This window comes from Pteropus medius, unplaced genomic scaffold (genome assembly GCF_902729225.1).
Source record: "Pteropus medius unplaced genomic scaffold, Ma_sr-lr_union100, whole genome shotgun sequence".
Lineage (NCBI taxonomy): Eukaryota > Metazoa > Chordata > Mammalia > Chiroptera > Pteropodidae > Pteropus > Pteropus medius.
Genome location: NW_024344378.1, coordinates 59,329,246 through 59,356,950, shown reverse-complemented (window position 1 = coordinate 59,356,950; position 27,705 = coordinate 59,329,246). Strand labels below are relative to the sequence as shown.

Below are 27,705 nucleotides of genomic sequence, written 5' to 3'. Positions count from 1 at the left end.
TTAGGCTTGGGAAAGTGAGTGACTTGCCCAGGATCATTTCTCTATTCAGAGTAGAACCAGCTTTAGTGCAGACCTTCTATCCTTGGTCCAGTGCCCATTCTCTAAATTTGGCCACCACGTTCCATGAAACAGAGGTGCCCAGCCTGTGTGAGATGAAGTCTCCTATAAGAGGCAGCCAGGCCGGAACCTCATACATGTCACAACACAGGTTTCACATGTGCGCCCCACCCTTGTGGAGCCAGAAAGACAGCCCTGTTCCCCACAAATAGCACTTCCTTCATCACACAGCTCTCTAATTTAGACAGAACTCCCAGCCTATTTCCTATTTCCCTTGGTTTGACTGGCTCCAGCAACACTCCCTTGTGTCGAAGACAAAATACAGTCTTGTTCCAACTAAAATGTAGAATAACTTTCTTGTAAGTGAGTCATAAAATGGGCTTTCTTAGTCAGAAATTCCTACCAGCCCTGCTGACTTAATGGGAGACATAAAATTCTGAGGGAAAAATTGTCTATTATATGTCATTGTGATAACTCATTGTAATAATTTCCATTGTTGAAGTATGACTTAAAACTAATTTTAATTTAGTGCAGTTTTACTGTTTTGAAGGAAAATGGTGATGACAAAGCAGATCTTTTTCAGTTTACTAAAAGCCCTGGGCATAAATGCCTAAGTTCATATCACTGATATCCCAAAAATTTTATATTAAAGAGCTAAAGAATTATATCTAAGAAAAATGAACAGGAAGGGGAAATATTATTTGATTCTTCAGAGTAAAGTGCAGCTGGTGAGGAAGATCTAACCTCAGAGGTGATAGATAGACAGAAAGAAAATATTAAATGGTTTTAGCAAAGGAAAACAAAATTACCATGTATTTAACAAAAAGCTAAAATTCAAAGGGAATTGGGGGAAGTGTTTGAAATAAACACGTTAAACTGATGTGAAAGGTGCATGCATGTAAGTCTGTAAGAAAAACTCAAGATCCTAGTAAATAAGAGCAAAAGATGCCCATACATCATTCATAAACAAGGAGACACAATTAGACAAACACAGGAAATGTTCATCCTCACTAGCAATCAGAGAATTGCAAGTAAAAGAGGATCACAATTATCTTCATTAAATAAGTAATTTTTTAAGCTGATAAACCTGATGTTAAAGAGGGTGAAAACATAAATACCTTCATTTGCCCAGTGAGTGGCTATAAAGTAATACTAACTTGTCATGAATCATTTTGACAGTGGGTATTAAATAGCCTTGAAATGGTCTGTCAACTAGTAATTCTAGCTCTAAGAATTCAACCTAAAAACAAAAGTCTAGGAATGGAAAACCATTACGCACAAATATATTTATAGCAATGTATTTATACATCAAACTGGGAAACAAATTAGATGTATAGAAGTTAGAGAATGGCTAAGTAAACTGTAGCATATCTTCTCACTGGAATAGTATGAAAATGTAACAGTAAGGAAGATGTAGATTAAATAAAAAGCAGAGTGTGAAATTGAAATACAACATGGTTAAAAAAAATGATGTATAAAAACAGAAGAGTTGAAAACATGTCTACCCATAAACACGCATGTGGATGTTTATGGCAGCTGTATTCTTAATTGCCAAAACGTGGCAATTAAGACATCCTTCAGTAGGTGAATGAGTAAATAAACCCTGGCACACCCAGACAGAGAACTATTATTCAGCACTAAAAAGAAATGAACTATCAAGCTATGAAAAAACATGGGGGAAATTTAAATGTGTGTTACTAAGTGAAATAAGCCAATCTGAAAAGGCTACATACTGTATGATTCTAACTATATAACACACTGGAAAAGGTAAAACTATGGAGAAAATAAATAGATCAGTGATCGACAGGGATTGAGGGGTGGGAGGGATAAATTGGTAGAGCACAGAGGATTTTTATGGCAGCAAAACTATTCTGTTTGATACTACAACAGTGGATACATTATGTACTTGTATAAACCCATAGAATATTCAACACCAAGAGTGAACTCTAAGATAAATTGTGGACTTTGGGTAATAATGATATATCGATGTAGTTTTATCAATTATAACAAATATACCACTCTGGTGAGGGACATTGTTAATATGGGAGGCTATGCATGTGGTGTGGAGGGCAGGGGTATATGGGAAATCTCATTTTGCGATGAACCTAAACCTCTAAAAATAATGTTTATTTTTAAAAAGTACAAGAAAAAGACTAGGAATGAAGATTTGTGTTATGTATTTACAAAGGTTATGTTTCAGTTATATTTATTTTCTTCTGTCTCCATGCCTGTAATTATCATTTTAAAACAGGACATGCATTAATTTATGATTTATATTGGAAGAAAAAACATTTTAAGAGTTTTAAAAACTTTGAAATGAAGCTATACATGCGGTTGTATATTTGAGCAATTCTGAGTTTCTAATCCCTTTTTTCTCTTAGCAATCAGAGTTTTGTAGACACATTCTTTTTGGCTATTTGTAAATTTACATCATTCTTCTTGTACTCTAAAGCAATAGCCAGTTAAACTTTCTGTTCCCAATAAAAATAAGCCATCTTTAGGGAATCTCAGTGCAAACTGTATTCTTGGACTTTTTCCCACAATGTGTGTGATTCAGTCTTTATTTACTTTTAAAATTCTAGGATTATATTAGAATAGCCAATTTTCTTTTATTAAATATGTGTTGATATTTATTTGTGTTTAATTTACTGTTTTTCAAAGATTATACAATCATATGGTTTAATAATTAGCATTTAAAAATTAAATATTACTTAATTATACACACACACATAATGATAATTTTTCCTATACAGTCTCCCATCTGTTTAGTCCATCAGCACTCCATTCTAAGAAACCATTATTTTAAAATTCCTATGAATACTTCTAGAGATTTTTTATGTATGTATATAGAAACATTAATATATATATATGTATATATATATATACACACACACACTCTTATTTCGCCCTATTTTTATGCAAAAAGTAGCATATTTTACACATTGTCTAACACATAACTTTTTCACTTAACAATCTTATCAGTACAAAGAAATTCTTCATTCCTCTTTACAACTGCAGAGAACCCCATGTGTGGATTCACTAGAACTTCCTTAACCGGTCCCCTGCTAATAGACAGTTGGGTTGTCTATTAGCTATTACCAACATCAATCTATTTGCTATTACCAACATCACTGTAATGACTCATACATACGTTTCATACACATGCAAAGATATATACCCACAGAATAAATTTCTGGAAGTGAAACTGCCAGGTTAAAAGGTATAAATTTCTGTAATCCTGATAGCCCAAGTTATTCTGATTTCCAAGTTTTTCTCTATCAGGAAGAGTTTACATTCATACCAGGCATACTTCTGAGTGCCCGATTCCTCACACCCTTGCCAAAAGTGTACTTTGCCTTAAATTTGATCATTGCTATTCTGATATGATGAGAAAAGAGGAGTAGTGTGTTTTAATTTGGATTCCTTTCATGAGGGAGTTTTAGCATGTTTTCATAGGTAAGAGCCTTTCCTCTTAAGTGAAAACTGTTTACCACCTTTATTCATTTTGATTATTAGGGAGTTTGTCATATTCCTATGGATTTTCACAAATTCTTTATGTATCAGAAAGATAACCTCTCTTGGTAATTGTACCTCCTTGGCTGGAACATATACCCAAAGAGAAGAGATTCTAAAAGGGGCTTCCCTCTGGGTTGCTAGAGCCAATAAGATACATTTGAAATAAGACTGATGGCCATTCAAGAAAGTATACAGACTCTTCTATCCTACATGTAGGGTCAATAACAGATTTCGCATCAGGAGAGTCTGGGCTTGCAGCTTTCGTATTAGCTGCTTATTGGCATTGTCATTTAAAGCAAGTAATTTAGCATCTCTGAGTCTTGGTTTTCTTACCTGTAATATAAGGTTTATCAGCCCCATCACTTTGAGTTATCATGGATGACACATAGAAAGCAATACAGTGATTACACAGGGTCAGATAATTGAAAACAACACTCCTGAAGTTGAACTCACTTAGCCTGTACTGAAGATAAAGAAACAGCAGGAGGAGAAACCATAAACAATCATAGGGACCCTTAGGACTTCCGGGTGCAGATCCCCAGCGTCTTTTCTCACTTGCACAGGAGCTGCTCTGTTTTGGGGTTGTGAACCACAAAGATATGTGCAAGGAATCTTGGTTTTAGGGGAGCTTAAGTTTCTAGTGATATCTTAATACTGTACTGGTGATGTAGCCAATCCAGACTGTGTAACCAATGGAACCAGGTGTAAACCATCAATCTGTACATCCCTAAGGAATGTAGACAAGCTGGCCCTGGGTGTATCCAGGGATTTTTGAACTTTGAACAGCACATTATAAATCAATAACTGGCTCATCTCATTGTTATTATCTCAGCCAAGGGTCATTACCAGACCTCCAGATATCCCTGGAGATAAGCAAAGAGCAATCAATTCCCGTCCAGCTGTAAGATAACCCCTACCTTACACAGGTACACAGGGAACACTTGGAAACTATTACTTTCTCTCCTTTTCCCTGGAACAAACCTACCTTTGCCTTCATCAGGATGTTTTTCTTCTACAGCTCGGGGGAGACTGTCACCAGCATGACCAGCTTGGCTCCGTTGCAGCCCAAGAAGGGGAAGAGGCGGAAGGAGAAGGCTGATATTCCTCCTGCAGTTCCTGCCAAAGGTAGGAAGCTAGCCTACAATTACCCATGAGGAAAATACCATGACTGATCCAGAAGTGAGTCTGGGGTTTGATGTGGGATTGGGGCAAGGAGAGTAGGCAGGTGGAGGACCTGACATCCAATGATTACACAGTCTGCAGAACCCCACTTAGATTCTAGTCATAACTGAGCTTTGTCCCTGGGCTGAGGTTGGGGTCATGCCATTGGCCCAGCATCCACCGACTGATTACACAGTGTATTTCATGTTGAACTATCAACATACTCTATACATAGTGGGGTGGGGCAAGGGTGTGTCATCATTTTCTTTGCTCATTCAAGGGAAAAAGGCTCTGTTCTAAAGATGTAAACCAGATACATAATTTATTTTGGATTTGTTCTGAGGATAAAATAAGGGTTATTTTTTGAGTCCAGTTATGACTTAAGAGCCCCATAAATGAGAGAACTGGAAGAGAGAACTACACACATATTAGGAGAACTAAGATCATCTATAGATAGTTTCTAAAATAACTTTGGTCAACTTAGGAGAAGTTCATACCTCAAAGAATTTAAAATATAGTTTGAAGTACTAGGATTGCCTGAGTGAATAATTTAATAACAAGGCAAGATACATTTTTTTCCTCAGTGAGGGCTTCACAGGATGTTCCCTAGGTCCTAAAGCTGCACATATGTTGGGTGGGCAGAGGGGCTGGAAGGCATGGTGTTCTGCGAGACATAACAAGTGTAGATCTGGGGAGGTGACGGGGCAGAGAACCCCTGCCTGGTCCAGGCAATAAGCTGCCATATTGTCTCATTCAATCAGTGTAGATAATACCCTCCTTTACAAAAGGTGAAAGTGAGACTCAAAGAACTAAGTAGTAAGGCTTGGCTTTGAAGTGAGGTTTGTCTGACTTTCAAGGCCAAGTTCAAGTCCAAAATCATCTAAATACTAGTTACATGACATTGAGGAAGCTTCAATTTCCTCTTCTCTTAAGAGTCTTAGTTTCTTCCTACGTTTCCACCCACCCTGATGACCAATCAGGGCTGCCTCGAGGGTCAAAGGTCACTACTGGCGGTGTCAGTGTGCTGTTGGTGTGAAGCTCAGGGAATGTCCTAGCCTCAGCCTTTACCAATTGCACCTGTTTCTCACCTGCGCATCTGATTTCTTTGTAAAGGGCAGTGTTTTATACAGTTCTTTTGTTTAATTCGATGAGGAGAGAGGATGACATGTCCAAAGACTAAGGGAGGATCGCCCCCACTGATACCTAGATTAGAAATTGAAGTTCTTCCATGGGGAGAGGAAGGAGTCCATGAGTCTTCACAGAGTATGTCTGTGATGTTCATGATGTGTGGATGTTAAGAGTCCTAGAATGACTTGCAAGCTGAACCCTTGACATACTTCCACAGCTCCCATAGCTGCCACGTTCCATAAACCGAAGCTGCTGAAACCACAAAGGAAAGTTGCCCTGGTAAGTAATTAAATTCTGTGTTTTTATTGTCCTCTCAACCTTTGAACTCTTCAGGGTGTCCAAGTGGTACCTTTATTGACTCAAAACATGCTGAAAGTTCTTGGTGCTTTTGTCCCAGATTTTCCAGAAACAAATCATTTTGGAAACCAGTTTATACCTATAACAATTCACAATAAAGTAAAGAGCTGACTTCAAATGGGCCTCTGTCTGACCAGCAGTGCAGAAGGAAAAATATCAGATTTAGCATCTGTAGGTTTTGGTTAATATTAAGATTTATTTTCCCAGGAGGCCAGAATTGACCTCAGTCTCAATTTGATCGATATTTATCTCTCAGATCAATAAGTCTTGATGGTCACTGAAAATAAAATCAATAGCTACTTGTTGACTCACAAAGACCTTGGTGGGTAATTTAGAAAATAACTCGGAGTCATCTTTTCTTGGGAACCTGGTACTGGTGTAGGTATTTAATTCTGTAATTGTTCCATTCTGCCACAATCTCTAAAACAGAGCAGTCATAGGCCTCAGAGCTCCACGGTGCCTCTTTCCAGAGTGATGTTGACACATGCTCACCCCAAGAAACCAACCTGACCGCTGCCTCCACTAACTCATTGACAGGGAGGGAAAACATCCATTTATTGAATACCTACTGTGTGCCAGCTCCTCTGCTAGGTGCTTTATGGGCTCCATTTGTCATCTCAGCTGCACACACCAACTCCTGGTGAACCCTTCAGACTCCAGACAAAAACGATAAGCCTGTGTCCTTGCATTTTCACCCTCAAAGCATTAACAAATGGTAATTTTTTCTTGTTTCCAAGATAACATGGTGTTTAACAAGAAGTATATGTTCTAGAGACTAATAGTGGTTGGAAGGCTTAAAAAAAATGATAGTACTCAAAGGAAAAAAGAGGCAAAAAAAATATTTTAAATATTTTATAATCAAGGTATCAACACTACCCCCCGCTTTTTAACAAAGCATCCAAGTACAACAACCTGCTTTCAAAGTTAGCCAATCAGATAATGAGGCCAAACTGATCATGCAGGCTCTTTCTGATGGAGAATGTAATCAGTTTGTCTAATAACCTTTAAACATTGAGAGTGAGTCATTCTAATATATCAATGGTTTTTCATCCCTTTAGGGGCCAGGGAACACTTTCACAAAACTCAAAATGTGTAGTTTTCTTTTAAATTGAGGGTAGGGGTGGGCATTGGCTCAAAAGCCAGCTGAAACCTTCCGGGAACCCCCATTTTCGCTCTATGGCTAAGCGGCCCCACAGCAGAGGTCCCAGTACCTACTGAGCTAATTCACACACTTCCAGGAAAAGCTGCCACTGCTTCCTTGTTTCAGAAGAAACAGAGAAAGCCAGAAGCACATTTGATTTATTTTTATTGTATTAGATCAGTTATTGATTTAGAAACCCAGTGGAGGAAGAGAAAACAAACAGTTTCTGTGACATAGAGGCAAGACCTAACTGTTGAAAGGAGAATAGCAACAGGAAATGTGAGTTGGAGAGGATGGTAGTCAGTATCCTAAAACTAATTAAAAGAGAAGAGAGTGCTGTCCTTTAGGCTAAATGAAATTTTATACACCCCTTCTGCTTCAGTTAGCATCCATACCCTCTTCACTGAAGATCGCTCGCTGTCCTCTCCCTCATTAAGCCGCTCGTGTATAACACTCATTAGTTGGAAGGGTCACCCTTGTTCTCTAAGGAGAAGATGATCTCTTATGAGCAAAAGACTGAAGACAGAAAAATCAGGAACATCATGGGCTTAACTACAAGCTTCCTGGTGGGCCTCTTGTATCCTGGCTCTCCCACTCCAATCCATCTTCCACCTTACTGCCTAGGGGTTTTTCTAAAACATAATTCTAACCATGTCACTTCCCTGCTTAAAATACTCTCCTGGCTCCTCCTTGTATCCAGGATGAAGTATGGCTTCCTGTGAGTTGCATGGGGCGGGTGGGCTGTTATCATCTGTCTCCTGCTCCATTCTAGTACCCCACAGGTCTAGGTCCTATTACCAGTGGCCCCATGGGCTCTGCCTTGCACCCTCCTATCCTCTCACAGATTGCCACTCACCTACAAGATGTGGCTCACTTACTACCTTCTGCCTCTTTAGCCCCATTTCTTCACGAATCCAGGTTCATCCGGACATTAAAATTATGCTTCTGCATGTCAATGACCTTCCCATCGCCAACTCTTATGGCACTTCTCAGTTAATCTGTTATTTCTTACTCCTTGATGCACCGATGCCCTTGTCTCTGGCTGACATCGCCCCAGCTGACTGCTTTCCTGGCTGTTGCCCCTCCCCAGAAGGTCAGGCTGGCTCCCCTCCTCCACCTCTCCAGAATATTAGCTGTCTTCGGGGTTCTCTTCTTGACCACATTGCCTCAGAGAATCAACACTCTCACAGGTACAGTAGCCACCTTTGCAGGCCATGTGTTACCCAACCCAGGTCTTCAGGTCCATTCTGGACTGTTTCTTCTGATTGTTTATGAGGCACTCCCCCAGTGGGCCCACATGCACCCAAAATTTACCCCAGCACATATTGAGCTCGTTACCTTCCCTAGTCCTGCTCCATCTGAGAAATCTTTGCTTCAGGGCATGGCTGTCTCATCCAGGATCTAGGTGCCTCCTCCTTCACTCCCATGTCTACTGGTGACCAAAGCCTGTCTGTTATTTTTCTATGTACCCAAGCTTATAGCTTTCCTCCTACTTGCCTCCCCATCCATCTGATATCAGGGCCTCTCCTTGGGGCTCCCACAGCACCTGGCCTTACCTGTATTTTAGCACTTCTCATTCCACATTGAAATCATGTTTATCTGTCTGACTTGACTTTCTCCTCCACTGGACCCATGTGGTTCCTTTTTACAAATGACTTCTACATTTCTGATACTACGAAGGCTATATATACTGTAGACACTTTAGATAGTACAAACAGTTGGAACTGTTTTTTTTTTTAATTGTGCTAAAATACACATAAGATTTACTATCTTAACTATTTATGAGTGTACAGTTCATTAGTGTTAAGTACATTCATATTGTTGTGCAAACAATCTCCAGAATTTTTTCATCTTGCAAAACTCTGTACTCATTAACAACTCTTCACTTTCCCCTCCCCCAACCCCTGAAAACCAACCTTGTACTTCTGTCTTTATAAGTTTGACTACTCTAGGTACTTCATATAACTGGAATTATATTGTGTTTGTCTTTTTTGTGACTGGCTTATTTTGGTTAGCATAATGTTGCCAAGGATCACCCATGTTATAACATGTATCAGAATTTCCTTCCTTTTTAAGGTGAATAATGTTTCATTGTATGCACATACTATATTTTGCTTATCCATTTATCCATAGACACTTGGATCGTGTCCACATAGTAGATATTGGGAATATGCTGCTGTGAGTATGGATGTACAAATATCTCTCTGAGTCCCTACTTTCAATTCTTTTCGATATATACCTAGAAGTGAAATTGCTGGAGTGAAATCTATTTTTAGTATTTAATTTTTTGAGGAAATGAAATAATACGGTATTCCATACCAGCTGTATCATTTTTACCATTCCTATCAACAGTGCACATCTGGATCTCTCTACATCCTCACCAACACTTGTTATTTTCTGTTTTTTGATAATCACTTTAGTGGGTGTGAGGTAGTATCTCATTGTAGTTTTGATTTGGATTTCCCTGATGATATTCTCCAGTGATATTGAGCATCTTTTTATGTTCCCTTCAGACATTTTTATGTCTTCTTTGAAGAAATGTCTATTCAAGTCTTTTCCACATTTTTTAATCAGGTTGTTTCTTGTTATTGAGTTGTAGGATTTCTTTATGTATTCTGGATATTAACCTCCTATCAGATATATAATATGCAAATTTTTGTAGGTGGCCTTTTCCCTCTCTTGATTGTGTCCTTTGATACACATAAGTTTTATATTTTCATTAACACTAGTTTTAAAGTCAGTGAGGACCTATCCTCTTCATTACTTTTCCAAGTAGGGCACCTAGAATTTGCAGAGTGTGTGTGGAGTGAATGAACAATTGAAGACAGAGATCTGAGACTGGAGCTTTAAGTCTTCACTGTTCTACATGTAGTCAATAGACCAGCATCACCTGGGAGTTGTAGAGATGCAGGCCCCACACTAGACCTACTGAACTCGAATCTGCAGTTTAACAAAAGTCCAGATAAATCTGAGGAACATTGAAGTTTGAGAAATGCAGTTCTGAATTACTTATCAAATTCAGTCAGCTCCTTTTGGGTCACCTGTGGAGGGGACTTAGCTACATTTTTGTAAGATAGTTCAACCCACTTAGGAGAATGGTGGGTTTTTCTTATCAAATGAACAAAGAGAAAATTACACATGAGAATCTGCTTCTAAAGGGAATTGTGACTCTCCTTCATTCCTGAAACCTCTCCCAAATAGCTTGTCTCCATCTCAGCTGGGGGTAGCCCTGTCCTGTGATCTCCCATGACTCCACACAGGCTGAGAATTCTCACTTGTAGGGAATGTGTGACCAAGACCTGCTTGTTTGAGATGCTCTTGAGTTTAAAGTCTGAAGTAAACCTGCTGAAAGATCAGAGCACCTAGAATGGACAGGAGGGATTATTATATTCCATGATAATTGAGAGGAGACCTGTCTCAGGAACTAGCCTTCTACCCAGTGGTCAGCCTAGGACTAAGAGAGACTTCATGCCCTATTCAGTGTTTGTCTTGTGTCGGAAAAGAAGCCCCATCTCCCAGCCCTGTTTTCATGATCAAGAATATACTGCCAGGACCAAAAAGAGTGCTTCTCTGATCGGTGGCAGAAAAAGGTTTTGAGGCACACTAGGCACCAGTGATAGAATTCTGAGAGGATTTTAATAATAACCCAAATCCCAGCAAAATTGTTTCCAGAGGATGCACATTTCAGGTTTCTTGAAGGATGTTTATAATAAACCGGAGAATTTCTCTTGTCATTTATGTGCTAGAACTGGTTTCAGTTAAATTTTACATGAAAAGGATATATTAACCTGCATAAAATATGTTCATAATCTCAATTTAAAATTAAAAAGAAGGAAAAAACCCACAACCACATGTACAGTATATTGCCCCAAGTAAAAGCCTTGGGAAAAAAACAAAAACTTTGCTTGTACCACGCTAGTACCATTTTTACAGAGATAAAAATTCTATGCTCCCCTCGGTACACATGCACATCCCATTATTGTCACCGGGAGTTATGTATGTCGACTGGAGGGAAGGATAGATGCCGAGGCTTCTGAAGGGATGAGAGTGGGGAAAACAGAAGTCATTGATTTCATGGGCTTCCTGCAGTCCAGAGACAACAGACAGAGGCTCTTTCATAAGTGAGATGCTATCATCAGGGAGAAGAGATCAGACCTCCAGAAATGCAAGTGGGAACATCTTGTATTAGGGACTGTTGAACCTCACATAGGCTGGTATTTCCTGGCAGACTTGAAGTTAATGCCAAGGACCCCTGTTGACTCATACTGTCCACGAACAGCTACCAGGCTGGATGCTTCTCAGCCATGTGAGAGGTCAGTGGAGGTTGGATGAGGCTTCTGAATTTATTAACGATGGGCCAAGTGAAGCCTTTACTTCCAGGGAGTCTTTTAAGCCTGGCAGCATTTTAAGCACTCCTTAGGAACCCCCTTATGAAAATCACGGGATATCTACTCTAGAAATGCCATGGAGGAAGTTGCCTCACCCCATAATGTGGCTTTATGCTCTGAGGAAGCAGGCAACTTCAAAACTGGCCAACTCAGGACTGTGTTTCTCCTGTACTGTATCATTGATTCACTGACCATTTTGCAGTCATCCACATATCTATTCTTCAGGCATTTACTGAGCACTGGCAATGTGCAAGGTGCTCTGGGGACAGGAGCATAAACCTTGCAGCCCTGTCAGAGATGAATAGGTGGCAGAGAGGTGAGCCAGGCCCAGAGGTCCAACAGGCCGAGCCCCATGAGTGACCCCTCCTGGCTGCACGGGCCCTCCCTGGAGTTCCGGAGATCCAGTCTAGGATCAGCCTGTCCCTGTGTGTCTGCAAGCAGTGTCCCTGCAGAGCAGTAGCTTGTTTTCCATCTCGGCTCAGCTGATTTGCTGCCTTTATTGGGCACCTCATTGCTGCGATCATTGCACTGCTGGGAAATTTTTTTTTTTCAAATCTTTCACTCTATTTTATTTTTGTAATCTCATAGAACAATATCATTTGTGTTCACATTCATTTCTTTTTTTAAAAAAAAAAGCTTATTTCATTTAAAATCTCAGTTTTAAATGCAGAGCACTTCAGAGTTGTTATAAAAAGACTTTTTCAGTCTCAAATTGAGAATACTAGAAATGAAGTGCCATTTCAGGAAAAAAAAATAGAAAAGAAAAAAATTATCAATGTATTTGTAACATCAGGCTAGGCATCCAAATTATCAGAAAGAAAAATCTCTATTTGAAATTATGAGTTCACAACAAACTAGCAGTACACTTATGGGGATTTTGTTTCTCTGGCCAGTTTCAATTTTAGTTTATTATTATAACTTTCTATAGCTGAATTTATAAATTTCAACAGCATATGTGATGTCCAAAAGGCAGTAGCCTTGTGAATTTCTGATTAGACTGTGTATGGAAAGATGAAGAATGCAAACTATGAATTCAATCACATATGCCCATTTCCCACATTACATATGAATTCAACAAATGAGCTAGCATATCTACTGCTATTTATATTTCGTCTTAACACTTGGTTTGTGCCATGTACTTTGTATCAATGACATAATGCTGGTGGTGATGGATGGTGATAATGGTGATGAAGGTGGTGATGATGATGGATGATGATTGGTGGTGATGATGGTGATGATAGTGATGATGATGGTGGTGATCATGGTAATTATGGTGATGATGGTGATGATACACATACTTCATTTCTATGGTACTTCCTCACTCAGGCATTAACCAGTGCTTATCAGTATAAACATGTAAGCAGTATACTGGTAAGCACAAACATTGGGACAACCCTGACCTAAGCATTGTTATTATCACCATCTCACAGATGAAGCAGAGAAGACATATGGATGTAAACAGCAGTGCAAGCTCCTACACCTGGAAGTGGCAGAACTGGGTCTGACCAGGCACTTAGCTGCAGGATCCTGTTCTTGCCCACTGGGCTCTGGGCTCTGCTGCCTCTCAGCAAAATCACTCAGTAAAGTCCAAGTCCACTGGGTCTCAGGGTAGTTTCTGTCTTGACCTTACTGGAAGGATTTTTACATGAGGAAAGCTGCAACGGTGATTCCAAGTGGGTTGTAGGAATGGGGCTGGCAATTCAGAATCTCCATTTGTTAGACTAGAAAGTGAAATTTCTTCCATAGACTCATTTCTCTGAGGTGGCCTCTGTTAGAAATGTGACATATATAAATAGATTCACACACACACACACAGACGATAAATTAGATAGATAGATGATAGATTGATAGAGAGAGAGAGAGAGAGAGATACAAAATTACATTTCTATGTATATATTCCCAAAGTGTATGTATAATCAACCCACAATCAATGTAGGTGATGGCTACAGATTATGACAAATACATTTCTTTATGCAGAGTTTTCTAAAAATTAGAATGATACTAAACAAAATGTTCACACATTGAATTGTTTTTTCGTTAACAACATATCAGGCTCATATTTCTACATTAGCATATGTAGATCCACCTCACTCTTTTAATGACTATAAAGTATTACAGTATCATCATTTCTTCTATCTATCTATCTATCATCTATCATCTATCTTTCATATGTCTACATTTTAACCTATTAAATTGAAAGCCACATGCAGATTTTATATGATTTCAAGTAGTAGAACCCAGGTATCCTACTTCTTAATAGAGTGTCCTCATGGAAACTCTAGATCAGCTGAAAGAGAAGAGTCCATGGTTCTGTTCATGATTTCTGAGAGCATCCCATTTCTACATTCCTGAGGCCACAGATACTAATAGGAGGGTTTTTAATGACTGTGTCAAACTGGTTTTCTTTGATTTTGTCTTAAGCTCATTCAGTCATTCATTTAAAAATGTGTGTTGGGTACCTCCGATGTACCAGGTAGTTACCTGAGCTAGATTATATCGGTGGTGTGCTTCTGCCCACTCCTATCCAGTAGAGAGAGCAAATCTCCTTGACATCTTGAAATCAGCCATTACAGGAGGATTTACACATGTAATCAGCAAATGCCACAAATTAGTTTTTTTTTTTCTTGGAGAGCCAGTTGCTCAACAACTTACCAGAATATCACTGGCTGCAGCAGTGAATAAGTCTGACAAAGTCACTGCTTGTGTGGAACTGAGTGGTGTGGTCAGAGGCTGGCTCTAGCACTAGCTCTGCTGCTTACTAGCTGTTGACCTGAAGCTTGCCATTTCTGTGCCTTTATTTTTGCATATGTAAAATGAGAATGATAATAAGAGTACTTCCTGCATAGAGTTGTTGGTGCCCTAAGTAAACATTCTAGTGGGAGAAGGAAGAAGGTAACCAGGTAACCAAATGGACAGCATGCTGTAATGCTAAGGGGTGATATATGCTCTGCAGAGCAATAGAGCAGAGAGACTGTATTTGATAGGGAGGGGGCTTCCTTGGAGCAAAGGCATTATAAATAAGGGAGCAAGCCACACTACTATGTAGGGGAAGAACATTTCAGGCAGAGAGCACAGCCTGGGCAAAGTCCCTGAGGTGGGCCCTGAATAAGAAATACTATCCAGGTGTGTCCAAGAAACACAAAGAGGCCCTTATGGCTGGAATGCTGGTCAGCGAGCAGGATGTGTGCTACGATCTGAGACTGGAGGAGTGCCAGGGAGAGATCAGGACAAATCAAGACCCTGATAGGGACTTTGGATTTGATTCTAAGTGTGATGAGAAACCACTGGAGGATTTTGTGCAGAGCAGTGAGTGGCAGAGTTTGACCTATCTCTTTAGAAAGCTTATCCTTCCCACTATTAAAAAAATATGACTGGATTTATTTGGCACTAGCCCAAGGTCCAGTGGGATCCATCAGAGTCTGACACATGATGTTTTCCAAATGATCTCTGAATACCTTCTTCTTTCCGCTTCTAAATATTTCAAAGGGACCAATTGTTAAAAAAACAAACAAAAACAAACAAACAAAAAAACCAACTTGTTTATATTCTACAGTAAAAATTATAGTGATAATAATTTGAACACTTTTGTAGCTGTTTACCTATCAGGTAATTTTCTAAATATATTACACGTATTAATGCATTTAATCTTCAAAATAATCCTATGGGATATGTACTATTATAAGTCTCACTTTACAGACGAGGAAATGAAGGCACAGAGAGGCTGAGTAACTTCCCCAAGGTCACATAGCTACTAATTGGTAGTTTTTCTGTCTCCAAGAGTCCATACTATTCTGTAAAACTAGGCAGATGCTTGCACAGTCCGATGAACCTAGAAGAGTGTTAAAGCTTGCAGTTAATTAGAACACTAAGAGTGTTCAAGATTGAAGATTCTCAGAGTGGACTCCTACATAGAAATAGAAACCAAACAGTCTTTTTCTAAGCATAAACATTCTCTTGAATAACACTGCCAGTAAAAGTACTTTGGGAAGGCAGCTGGGAAAACATACATCTACAGTCCATGGGGAAGAGAAAATGAATGACTGTATTCGATCATGAAGCTATCATTGTGCCACTATGAAAGTTTCATGTATCAGGACTCTCCCCAAGAGCATTATCTATAATCACATTTTAGTTTCCAAAACATACAATGGTGAAATCTAGAGACATCTGTCTGATGACTTGTAAAGCCTCAGGCCTTTCCGTGCATGGCTTTAGTAAGTTCTACAGCTGGTCACCTCAGTCTGTCTTCAAAGCACTTAGCCAGGGGCACATGACTTCTGTCTTGTCAAATTCATTCTTGGAATGTACTTTGCTGAGCATCCTTTGATTTCTCTAGACTTAAGAATGTGATGTGAATTTGCTCTTCTCAAGATTTTTGATTGACTTCATCCAACCCGAGATGCCAACAAGCCTGGAGAGAACTTTGAAATCTTTATCTCTATCCAGGACTTCTCCTGAGTTCTATATTTTTTTCTGATTTATCCAAAGTCCGAGAAAACACTGGGTTATTTGTTAGCCATTAGTCACTTGGTAACCATTTGGCAGCCAGGTGTGGGGTAGGAATCTGGGCAGATGTAATCCAAGGTTTATAAATGTCTGGAGCAACAGAGGAAGCAGGCATTTTGAGCCTCAGAAAGCACCTGTGTCCCCATGTGCGATGATCAAGGTTTCTAGTCTCTAGAACCCAGCTCAGATTGTCAAGACATGCCTAAATCAGCAGTCACAGTTACATGCTGCATTTGGGGAGTGCAGCTGATTTTAGCCCCCACCTCTGAGTGAGGATTTATGCTGATAGAGCCAGAGGTCTCAATGGACCAATGATCTCAGCAACAAGGAGATGGTAAGAGTAGACCTGGATTGTGGCTCCAGCAGTTACCTCAGAAAATTCCTCTGGACTTTCTCGCTCTACTCCATAATCACTTAACTTCTTATTTTCACCTGTTCAGCAGTCACATCTAATCAAGAATCTGTTGCCACCTCACACACAGCCTGATCAAAGCAGAGCCTACACCCTTATCACCTCTATCCCATGCTGGTCAGAGGTACACCTGCACCTTTGAAGGCTAAGAATCTTGGGGAGATGAGACTGTAAAGAGTATCTAAGGGTTACCTATATATAGGCATTTTGATGGGATTCTCTCCTTCATCGTTCACTCCAATCAGTGACACCTCCATATATCTGCTCACAGAGGGTTTTGGGTTCTGTACCTTTAAGTTCTCCGTCTCTCCACACCATGCCAGGCTCCCTTCTCCCCATAGCCCTTTAGCTTAAACTCACACTGCCCACTGAGTAGTGCAAGACTGTTCTGAAAATTCACTTTTCCATGATTTGTGGATTTGTGCCAGAGAAGCTTTCCTGCTGTCTTTGGAAGGTCACCATTTTCCCCTTGGGATTTCAGGGATTGCTCTCTGCCTGGCTAGCTCGCCTGGTTACTAGGCATTCACAGCAGAGCCTTAGTCACTTGCAAGGCTGCGGCATTTTCAATGAACAGATGTGGATGCCGGACAGAACTGCCTGGCTCTGAGTCCAGACTCTACCCAGCAATAGCAGCATGACCTTGAGTAGGTTACCTGCCTTTTAAAGCCTATTTGCTCATCTGTGAAGTGAGTATGGTCATTGGACCCATGTCACAGGTCTGGTGTAATGAGATGGTGAAGATCAGTTAACATTTGCTGAGTTCTGATCTCAGAAGGACCAATTTTCAACTACCGCACTCTGCCACCTCTGAAGGTCACTTTTGGATTGTTTCCTTTGAATCATTATTTAACATCTAGGTGTGGGAAAGGTGTCTCTTTGGTTTGTTTTGATTCTTTATTTTTATTTAACTTGCACTTCAGGGAACTCGACTTCTCCTCTTCATACTATGTTTAAACATAAATAGATATGCCAATCAGCAGGCCTGTGGAACTTAGAATTATGTCAAGTTGGTATCCAAGTCATGTTGATTCCAACAGGACCAATAGGGACCACAACATGGTTTTATTTCCTGAGTTTGGACCCGTTGAGGCCCTCCATCAAATAGAGCTTCACAGAATATACAGCTTCCCCTTTTCTCGGTGGCCATAGTTCTGTATGTGTGGATGTTGTGAGGGGAGAGTTTGTTTTACCAGATACTACTCTGTTGAATAAAAAATGAGCACTTATCTTGAAGGGGGAAGAGGAAGTCTGCCCTTGATAATATGTAATTCTCTCTTGGGTAAATAGAACCTGATAGTGCAACTCTAGTAGAACTGCAATCACATTTTTTAACTCTAAGGTGACGTTAGCATAAACATCCCATGTCCTAGTTATTGATCTGTTGCTGTGATAATGGTATTACCCAATTGAACTTCTGACATTGGAGAACTTGCAGTGGCTGCAATTGCATTTTTTTTTTTTTATTTCTGCAACTTAATTTAACTTGCCCATCCACCTGTGATCTCTATGATAAAGTATTGTTTTGTAGGAGTCTGCATAGAATGCTAAATCTCTTTCCTTCTCCTAGTAGGAATGTTAACTTTTGGCTTGAATCCTGGAAACACACCCACAAAATGAAATACTCAGAAACTACAGATTAGGAGCTTAAAGAGTTGGGGTGTTCCCAAGAGGTGCACAACTTCTGAATCCTATAGGTTGACTTTTCTAGTTTTAGCGCCATCAAGTAAATTATACCCATAGACATATTTTCCATAATCAACACTCCAAAACTGAGGGAAAGAGGTTTAAATAAGAAGTGGGAGGTCCAGCCTGGAGGCTGTCATCTGCTGTTACAGTGTCTCACCATTGGCAGAATAGATGGATGGGGGTGAAGACATGGCATTTCAAACTCTAAAATTTGCAGAGTCCAGAGGTTTCAACACTATATTAGAATACTAGTCTTTGTAATAATCCTTTCCTAATTTTTCTGAGGGGATGTTGTGTTATGTGGAGGTTTAATGTGGCTCAGTGGCCATTGTTGAACACTTGAGTTCAAGTCTAAAATCAGTGAGGTCCTTAAGGACTGCAAAAAGGTAGCACCTACTAGCACCTACTAAGATGGCCAAAATAAAAAATGCCGACAATACCAAGTACCAACAAGTATACAGAACAATTAAAACTCTCAGACATTGCTGGTGGGAGAGAAGAATGGTGATGATACTCTGGACAAATAATTTGGCAGTTTCTTATAAAGTTAAACATATACTTTTCATATCACTCAGCAAACCCACTACCCTAAGTAATGAAAACAACTTGCAAAAATCCACACATGAATATCTATAACAACTTTATTTATAAGTACCAAAAACTTGAACAGCCCAGATGTCCCTCAGCAGGTGAAAGGATAAGCAAACTGGCACGTGGTACACCATGGAATACTCCTTAGCCATCAAAAAGAACAAACCACTGATACACCCAATAACTTGGATGAACCGAGAGAATTACACTGAAAGAAAAAAGCCAGTCATAAAAGGTATACACTGTATGATTCCTTTCATATCACATTCTCTAAGAGACAAAACCATAGTCACAGAAAACAGATCAAGGGATGCCGGAAGGTAGGGCTGGAGGGAAGACATGACCACAGAACGTAGTGTGAGAGGGTGTGATAGAACTATTCTGTGTCCTGTCATGGCAGTGGTCATAAATCTGTACATTTGTTAAAATGCAGACAACGGCCCACCTAAAAGAATCATTTTTAGTGCATGCCATTTAAGAAAATTAAATTTAAATTTTTTTTTTTTAAATCCTCTTGATGTCACTGTAAGACATAGCAGGAGGCATGAATAGAAAAATGATCTTAGAGCTGGGCTACACAAGGTCAAGTCAAACCATAAGGGGCAGGGAATCTGGGAGTGAGAGGTGTGTATGTTGGGGTGCTATCCGAAAGAGCCCCAGAGCCTCTTCTCCAGCTTTGTTCCTCACTGAATATGGGAGTAAATGCATCAGACCTTAGTCCCTTTCCTCCCCTCAGGAGAGGATGGCTCTCTGGTGATGACACAGAATGTGTTGATATCTTGTATGCACCTACCCTAATCAGGTAGTTCATTTCCTCTCCCCTGAAGGAAGGCTATTCTCTCTTCGTCCCTTCTCTTCCAGGCTGCTATAACAAAGTAGTGCAGACTGGGCAGCTTAAACAACAGAAATTTATTTCTCATGGTCCTGGAGGCTAGAAGTCAGATCAAGATGTTGGCAGGATTTTTCTTCCTGATCCTTCTGTTTGGCAAGGAAAGAGCTGTCTTCTCATGTCCTTACATGATCTTTCCTCTGTATGTATCTGTGTCCTAATGTCCTTTTCTCATAAGGGCTCCAATTATATTGGATTGGGGCCCACTGTAATGACCTCTTTTTACCTTAATTACCTCTATAAAAACCTTATCTCCAGATACAGTCATATTCCGAGGTACTAAAAGTTAGAGCTTCCACATGTGAATTTTGCAAGGAAACAGTTCATCCCATAGCAACTATTTTTCTAGAATCTATTTCTTATCTGTCAGAAGATATCCAGGGCTGTTTAGTTCACATAGTTCTTGGAAACTCATAAATAATTCTGAAGATAGACAAATAGATGATATTTTAACTGGCCGAAAGAGAAAATGATGACACCAAAACATTTATTTATTCCGTACACAAATGTTTAGCATCTTTTATAGGGTAAGCACTGTGGTGCCAAAATCGTTACATACATCATTTCATTTAAATCCCCATTAACACCAACAAGATGGATCCCTGAAGGTCAATGATAGACTGGCCTGAGGTCACACAGCTGACATTTGAACTGAAGTACAAATTCCTCTTGCACTCATGCTCTGAAGTCAGCTGCAAGTTGATGGCCTCAGGTCTTCTTACTTTCTCCTCAGGAGCATTTCCATTGAACTGAGAATTAGAAGAATTTTCTTTTATTTCAGCCTTCCTTTGATGTATCGACACATGTCTGTATCCAAACCTCCATCCCTTCATAGAATCCCTTATAAACTAAGGAATGGGTTCTCCATGGCTGGGAGGAAATGTATGAGAAGTGGGATTAAAGATAAATAAAACAATGGGGTTTAGAACATACAGAATATCAAGCAGTTGAACACAAATAGCAGGCCTTTATTGGAGGAGTAGAAAGAGAGTGACCAGGAGTCTCTGCAGGCTGGTAAGAGAGAAAAGAAAGTAAAACCAAACAGTCCTGGAAAAGAGGAATGACACAGTTGCTTCTCACATGTTTAGAAAGTTCTAGGCTTTTTCTAAAGGACCCTACCAAGATCTCCAGCAGTTGGTCCACTTCTGCAGTCTGTTCCTTTCCTCTCCTGACTTCCAGTTAATACAGCAATGTCAGATAGAAGTGTCAAACTCATGTCTGAGGCCTGAAAATCCTACTTTCAGCAATTTTCTTTGTGTTTCAGTGTAACCTAAAGCTGTTACAGTAGTGTTTGTGAACAGCCAGTTCAAGAATATTAAGTTTGTAGTCTTGAGTGCTAATGCCCCATACACTTCTGAACTTCCTTCACCCCCAAAAGCAGGATAGGAGCCTGACAAGGGTCATTTTGAGGGCTGGCAGATGGCAGGGAACTAACAGAAAGCTTCTTGATTCAGAGACCCCTTGCTGTGCTCCAGTCCTTGAAATGCCATAGGCGCTAGGAGTGATTCCTTAGCTTAAACCCAGGATGGGTTTGAATTGTCAAGGTTTCAGACATCACCAAAAATACAGGTGGGGTCCTGCAGCAGGTTCTGCCTCATTGTAATCACTTTAACCTTTACATTCTGCTCCCTACTTCCAGTTCTAGAGTCTTACCTAGTCCTACTGATATACCAGTACTTTTCTCTAAACTATTTCCCAATGCACCTAAACCCTTCACTGAAACATTGGTGCAAAGAAAAGTAGCATGGTGGAAACTGGTGAGGAGTCTACACTTGCCCCCTTTCACTGGCCTTTAGGAATTTATTTCCAGTTAAACAAACTGGAAAATGTAATTAAGCACATGGTTGATGGTGACAGCCAAGTCTGCATGCCAGAAAATCAATAGGTTCTTTAAAGGTGCCAAGGATGGCTATTATGCATCTTCTGTTGGAAACTGTATACACTTACAATTCAGAGCCTCCTGTGTGCTGCCTCATATCTTCAATCAAATTATTATATCCCAGAAATATGCATAAGGGAAATGATTCTACACATTTTATGGGGGGGGAGGGGGCGTTGGTGCTTGTAGCAGTAATTGAAGTACCTTTCCACTTACGAAAGTACTAATTTTATTTGTTTTTATTGCTTTTCTAGATGCAATTATTTATTTAGTGTGCTTTGGCTTTATTAAATTATGTTTACTATAGGAACATCATAAAAATGTATGAAAATAACACACTAGCCAAGCCAGCCTGGTGACCTGTATTGAGAAAGCCAGTGTTGTTTTTCATATCCAAATGTAATAGAATAACTTAAGAATAAACATATAATCTACACTAGAAAACAATGCAATTTCAAGGTAATGTAATAAAACACCTGGACAAAATATGATTTCATAAATCTTGGTTCTAAAATTTACATGAGTTGGGTTTTCATGCTTATTTGAGGACACATGGCATTTCTAAATGGAATCATTATAATATGAAATGTAATTAAACTGAAGGCAAGATGTAAACGGGATTTTTGTTGGCTTGCAAAATATGGACATCTAAATGTAGATTTTGGTGTCAAAAGACAAAAAAAAAAGGCTCTCATGCCCATAAATGTTCTTAACTTTGAAATTTAAAAGTGTCCAGACGATTTGTGGAGGTCATCTGTCAACTGGCCCTGACCAGTATACACTGGCTTGAAGGAGTTCTTGTCAAGTTCTCTTTGTCTCTGGCTCCGAGTTCCTATTAAGATGCTTCACTGCAAAAGAAAAGGGGCTTTTGGCTTTTGGCTCTTGGCTCTTGGCATTCTGTTTTAAGAAACTTAAATTGAATGCAAATGGTTTTTTTGTCTTGAATTTTGGTGTCATAACCAAGGCATAGGCACAAAACAGCAAAAATCGAAACAAAACTGTAGCACAGCCAAAGCCAAAAATCAAAAAACAAAAAAAGCAGGGCTGCTTAAATGAGTCATGCATCTTTTATGACTATAAATTAGTAACTGACTTTTTCTAATTATGCATTAAAATTATTTAATGTGTTGCTTAAATATGTGTTCCTACCATAAAATTCAAAAGATATCAACAAATGTGTGCAGCAAAGCAAGAGGCCTCCCTCTTGGTCATCCAGTTTACTTCTCCAGAGGGAACTATGGATACCAGGGTCTTGATTTTCCAAGCAGGTTCCAATGGTTTTCTGAGCAAATAAATACATACACATATATTTACACACATGTGCACATATTTTCACAAATGATAGTAAAACACACAGTATGCATACAGCTCTACCATTCCTTTTAAAGACTGCAGCACATACTAGTGCACTGTATGAATGCACCAGTCTACTATTGATGTTCATTTAAGAGTTTCCAGGTTTTTGTTTATATCAATGAACACTTTCACCAACAATACAAGAAGACCTGTTTGCTTCTATTTCGTTTGGCAATATTTTATAAAATTTATTGAAGTATAGTTGTTATACATGTTATATAAGTTTCAGGTGTACAACATAGTGATTTTTACATATATCTAACAATGTGATCACCATAATAAGTCTAGTAACCATCTGTTACTGTACAAATTTATTACGATATTATTGACTATGTTCCTTATGCTGTGCATTACATCACCATGACTTACTTATTTTATAACTGGAAGTTTGTACCTCTTATGCCCCTTTATCTGTTTCACCTATCCCTCCAACCCCTTCCCTACTGGCAACCATCAGTTTATTCTCCCAAAAGACAGAAAGTGATGTCTAAGTGTAATTTTAAATCACAATTCTCCTATTATGAGGGAGGTCGACTCTCATTTTACATGTGTCAGAGCCATTTATATTTCTCCTGTGAACTCACTGGTCCTGCCTGTTGCTCTTTGCTTACTTTTCTGATGCATTGTTGGCCATTATCTTTATTGAATTGTAAGGCCCTTTGATATGATTTACAAATATTTCTTCATTTTTTCAATTGTCCTTTGACTTTATTTAGAGAACATTTTGCCATATATAGCATGAAAATGTCCATATCTTTTTTCTGTTGCTTCTGGATTTTGCATCATACTTTAAAATGTATTCTGTATGCTGAGATTATATATTCTTTAATTTCCCACATGTTATTCTAGCACTTTTATGAGTTCATTTTCCATATTAAAATGTTTAATTCATTTGGAACTTCTCTGGTGTAAAGAATGATATAGAAATATAATTTTTTTCACACGGCTACCCAAACATCCCACCACCATTTATTGAACAACAATATTTGTATTCATTTCAGGAGGGTCTCATCGATCCCACTGATATATATCTTCGTTTGCCAGTACTACAGTGTTCTAATGATTGTAGCTTTATATTTTTAATACCACCATAATTGAATCACTAAATATTTATTTCAATAATGTTCCTTAATCATAGTAAGAAAATATAAACCTATGACTACTTTATTCAAAATTTTTTAACAAAAATGTTTTTAAATTTTATTAGATGACTTTCCAATATCTATGAAAATAACAATATAGTTTTTTTCCTCTATTATATTATGAACTATGTTAGTGGATTTTTCTAATATTGAAGTATCCTTGCATTCTTGAAATAAAATCAACTTAAAATGATTATCTTAACTTTTAATGTGTTTCTTCATTCTCTGAGTAAATTTGATTTGAAATTTATATTAATAAATGAGATTGTTTTAATATATGTGAAATTTTTCTTTCAATGCACTAGATCAGTTTAATTACATTCAGATTATCTGTTTCTTAAAGGCATTTTTTTTTTTTAAGAAATTCTCCCATAAAACTGCCTGGGCCCAGTATTTTTGAACAAGAGCTTTTTGACAACATCTCCCCTCCCTTTTTCCTTCCCTTCCTCCTCGTCCATCCCTCTTTCCTTTTCCCTTTCCTTCTTTCACTTTCTTTCTTTTCTACTTTTTTAATGATGATTAGTATATTGGTATTTTTTGAGATTATTGTTTATAATTTATATTTTTCTGGAGTATTACCCATTTATCCTGTATTTCAAAAATTTTTACAATAAGTTTAGCAAAGTAATTTTCTAAATTTAAAATATTTTCTTTATTTACGTTATATTTCTTTTCTTATTTCCCATTTTACTTAATTTTGTTTTTGTTTTTTTCCTTTTAATCTCAATTAATCTATTTTTCAGTTTATTTTATTGGTGTTTTTCAAGCATAAATTTTGCATATTTTTATTTCTACTGTTTTTTTGTTGTTGTTTGTGTTCTGATTCATACAGTCTGATTTTAATTTTATTGGTCCTTCCTTCTGTTATTTTTTTTTCAATTATTTTGTTCTTTTTCTAACTTCTTCAGTTGGATATAAATATTTACATCTATGATTTTTCTCTGAATACTGCATTTTTTTAGGTTCTGGCAATATTTTCTTTATCATTATTTTAAAGATATTCTGAAATTTTAGTTTTATACAGGTTAAGTCATTTAAGAAAATTTTATTTAAGATGATAGCATTCTAGTTTTGTTATTAATTTCTAGGATTTTTGTTTCTGTCTCCGTTTTTTTCCTTCTGATCAAAGACTGTTAGTTACATTATTTTTACTTTGCAGAATTAAAATTTACTTTGTAGTCTAATGTTTAATCACTTTTTGTTAGTGTTCTATATTGACTTGAAAATAAATCATAGTATCTCTTTGCAGGGCATAGTGTTCTTTATAAGACCTTGAAATCTATGAAAATAAATCATAGTGTCTCTTTGCAGGGCATAGTGTTCTTTATAAGACCTTGAAATCTATATTATTATGTTATTTAGGTTTTATATATCTTTGTAAATTTTTTTGTCCATTTGCTCCCCTTTGAATTCCCAAAATGCTATGAAAATGCACACTTGATGAATGAATGTATGATGTAGAACTCCGTGTGGTCAGCTAGAATTGTGCTGTGTTTTATCTTACAGCCAAAGATTGCTGAGGAAAACTTGACCTATGCTGAGCTGGAGCTGATCAAACCCCACCAGGCTGCCAAAGGCATCCCCACCAGCACTGTCTACGCCCAGATCCTCTTTGAAGAGAACAAGCTGTAATTCCATGTTGTCTTCCGTGATCCTATTTAATACATGCCACCTCAGTTATTTATGAAAACTTATTTTTATATTTTCACATGTGCCTTCTGTGTGGTGCAGAGCCCCTTTCTTATGACATTTCAGGTGCCTTCAGAGAGGTACAAGGCTCTTTGAAAAATAGCAGGGGACGCAGCCCTTGAACAAATCTTCTGGAACAAGATGTTTTGGGTCTGAGCCCTGAGGGATAAGGACGCTGATTCTGAAAGCATCTAAGGAGATTCTCTGCTGAGCCAATCCCCTTCATGTTTTTGTCTTCTTTCTCTGGGTTTTGATTTTCTTTTAAATCTTAATTTTAATCTTCTAATCTTCTACTCTTCCTGTATCCATGATATCAAGCTCATAGTAGATAGCTAGAGGAAATGCCATTATAGCCCAAAGCGTGAGATGGTAGATATGTACTAATTGGTTTTCAAGGATCAGATAACATTGTTAGGGCACCAAGAGCAGAGCAAACTGCCATCTCAAGCAGTACTCAAGATAACATCTCTTGTTTTAAATAGATGCACTGACCCTAGCAATTTAAGGGCAGAGAGGCACATTATGGGGAAGTCTGAGGTCTAAGTGGACAGGAATGTCTCTGAAAACCCAGATGCTTGTTTCTCCACCTGTGATCACCCAAGGCCACAGGACAAGTAGAACACTATGCTAAAGGGCTCCCATCCCTTTGTCAGTGTGGACCTCTACTGGTATAGAAACTTATATTCTCCAAGAAGTTCTTACTCACCGTTTTCCAAAGGAGCAGAGGAGTTTGCTGTTAATGACACACTGGAGGAAATGGGCCTCCTGGAAGTGTGCCAAAGTGACCAACTCCGATTGAATGCCCACTTGTGTGAGAGCAAAGTCTTTTGCCTGGTTCCCCTGGGTAGGAGAGTAGGAAGTACAAACTGAGCTGGAAAAGTCTGTCCTAAAGACCCTACTGTTACAAAGTGCCTTGTCTAACTTTGCATGTGAATTCTAGTAGGTTTGGGTGGGGATCGGGTGGGGATCGGGTGGGGATATGCAGCATATACATATGTGTGGAAGTGGCTTTGTGGACTTAGACAATATCCAGAACCTCACTGAAGATGTATCCATTCTTGAAGAAGGCCATCCTGTCAACTGTGTTGTTCAAAACACTTCTTTCTGTGTGAGTGTTACTTACTGCACACTATAAAAATTGTTTGGTTTTGTAATGGACCATGTATATATGGTAAATTATATATTTTAAACACAACCTTGAGTGTGAGGTGTGCCCCTCTGTATAACCATGTGAATTAAACTTGGTTGAGTCTCTTATCTCAGACTCATCTTTATATAGAGGTGACTTAACCTCTTTAAATGGGTTAATGAATACTGCAAGATTCTGGGCACCGTAAATTGCTACACAAATACACTGTGTTAACATTCATGCTAAAGCCAGTTTGCATTTTCGAAATGAAAATTTCTTTACTGTTTAAGGCTCTTATTGCAGTAACTTTAAAATGGAAATATTTGTCCATGAACTTAGCTCTCTAGTAACACTCACAAAGACCCATGATAGCTTGTGAGTGCCTCTCATGGTTTATTGGAAAGAGTCCAAATTGAGAGCAAGTAATGATTTTCCAGAAGCAAAAACAGCCTGACATTACAGAGAGGAAGTCGTTCTCTCTGGTGTACACGTACATCTCATTCTCTCTTTCTCTGCCAGATTTAAAAGGTAGTGAATACACCACATAGCTTTTGAGGAAGAAAGATCATTTGGAAGAACTCACTGGAATTTCCTCAAGCATCTCTTTAGAGAGGAGGCTATCTGGTTAGCACACCATTCACATCATAATTATCATAGGCATCAAATCATATTTTATCA

At 38.6% G+C, this 27,705-nt stretch overlaps 1 protein-coding gene across 1 annotated transcript in view; it reads left to right on the top strand.

Moving 5' to 3' along the window:
* VSTM4 (V-set and transmembrane domain containing 4) overlaps positions 1 to 27,155 on the top strand; it is a 97,151-nt gene extending 69,996 nt beyond the window's left edge. The window contains exons 6-8 of the mRNA XM_039872352.1: positions 4,592 to 4,698; positions 6,080 to 6,141; positions 25,716 to 27,155. Coding sequence (XP_039728286.1) covers positions 4,592 to 4,698; positions 6,080 to 6,141; positions 25,716 to 25,841 — 295 coding nt within the window. The 3' untranslated portion in view covers positions 25,842 to 27,155. The remainder of the gene's footprint in view (positions 1 to 4,591; positions 4,699 to 6,079; positions 6,142 to 25,715) is intronic.
* Positions 27,156 to 27,705: the final 550 nt, after the last annotated feature.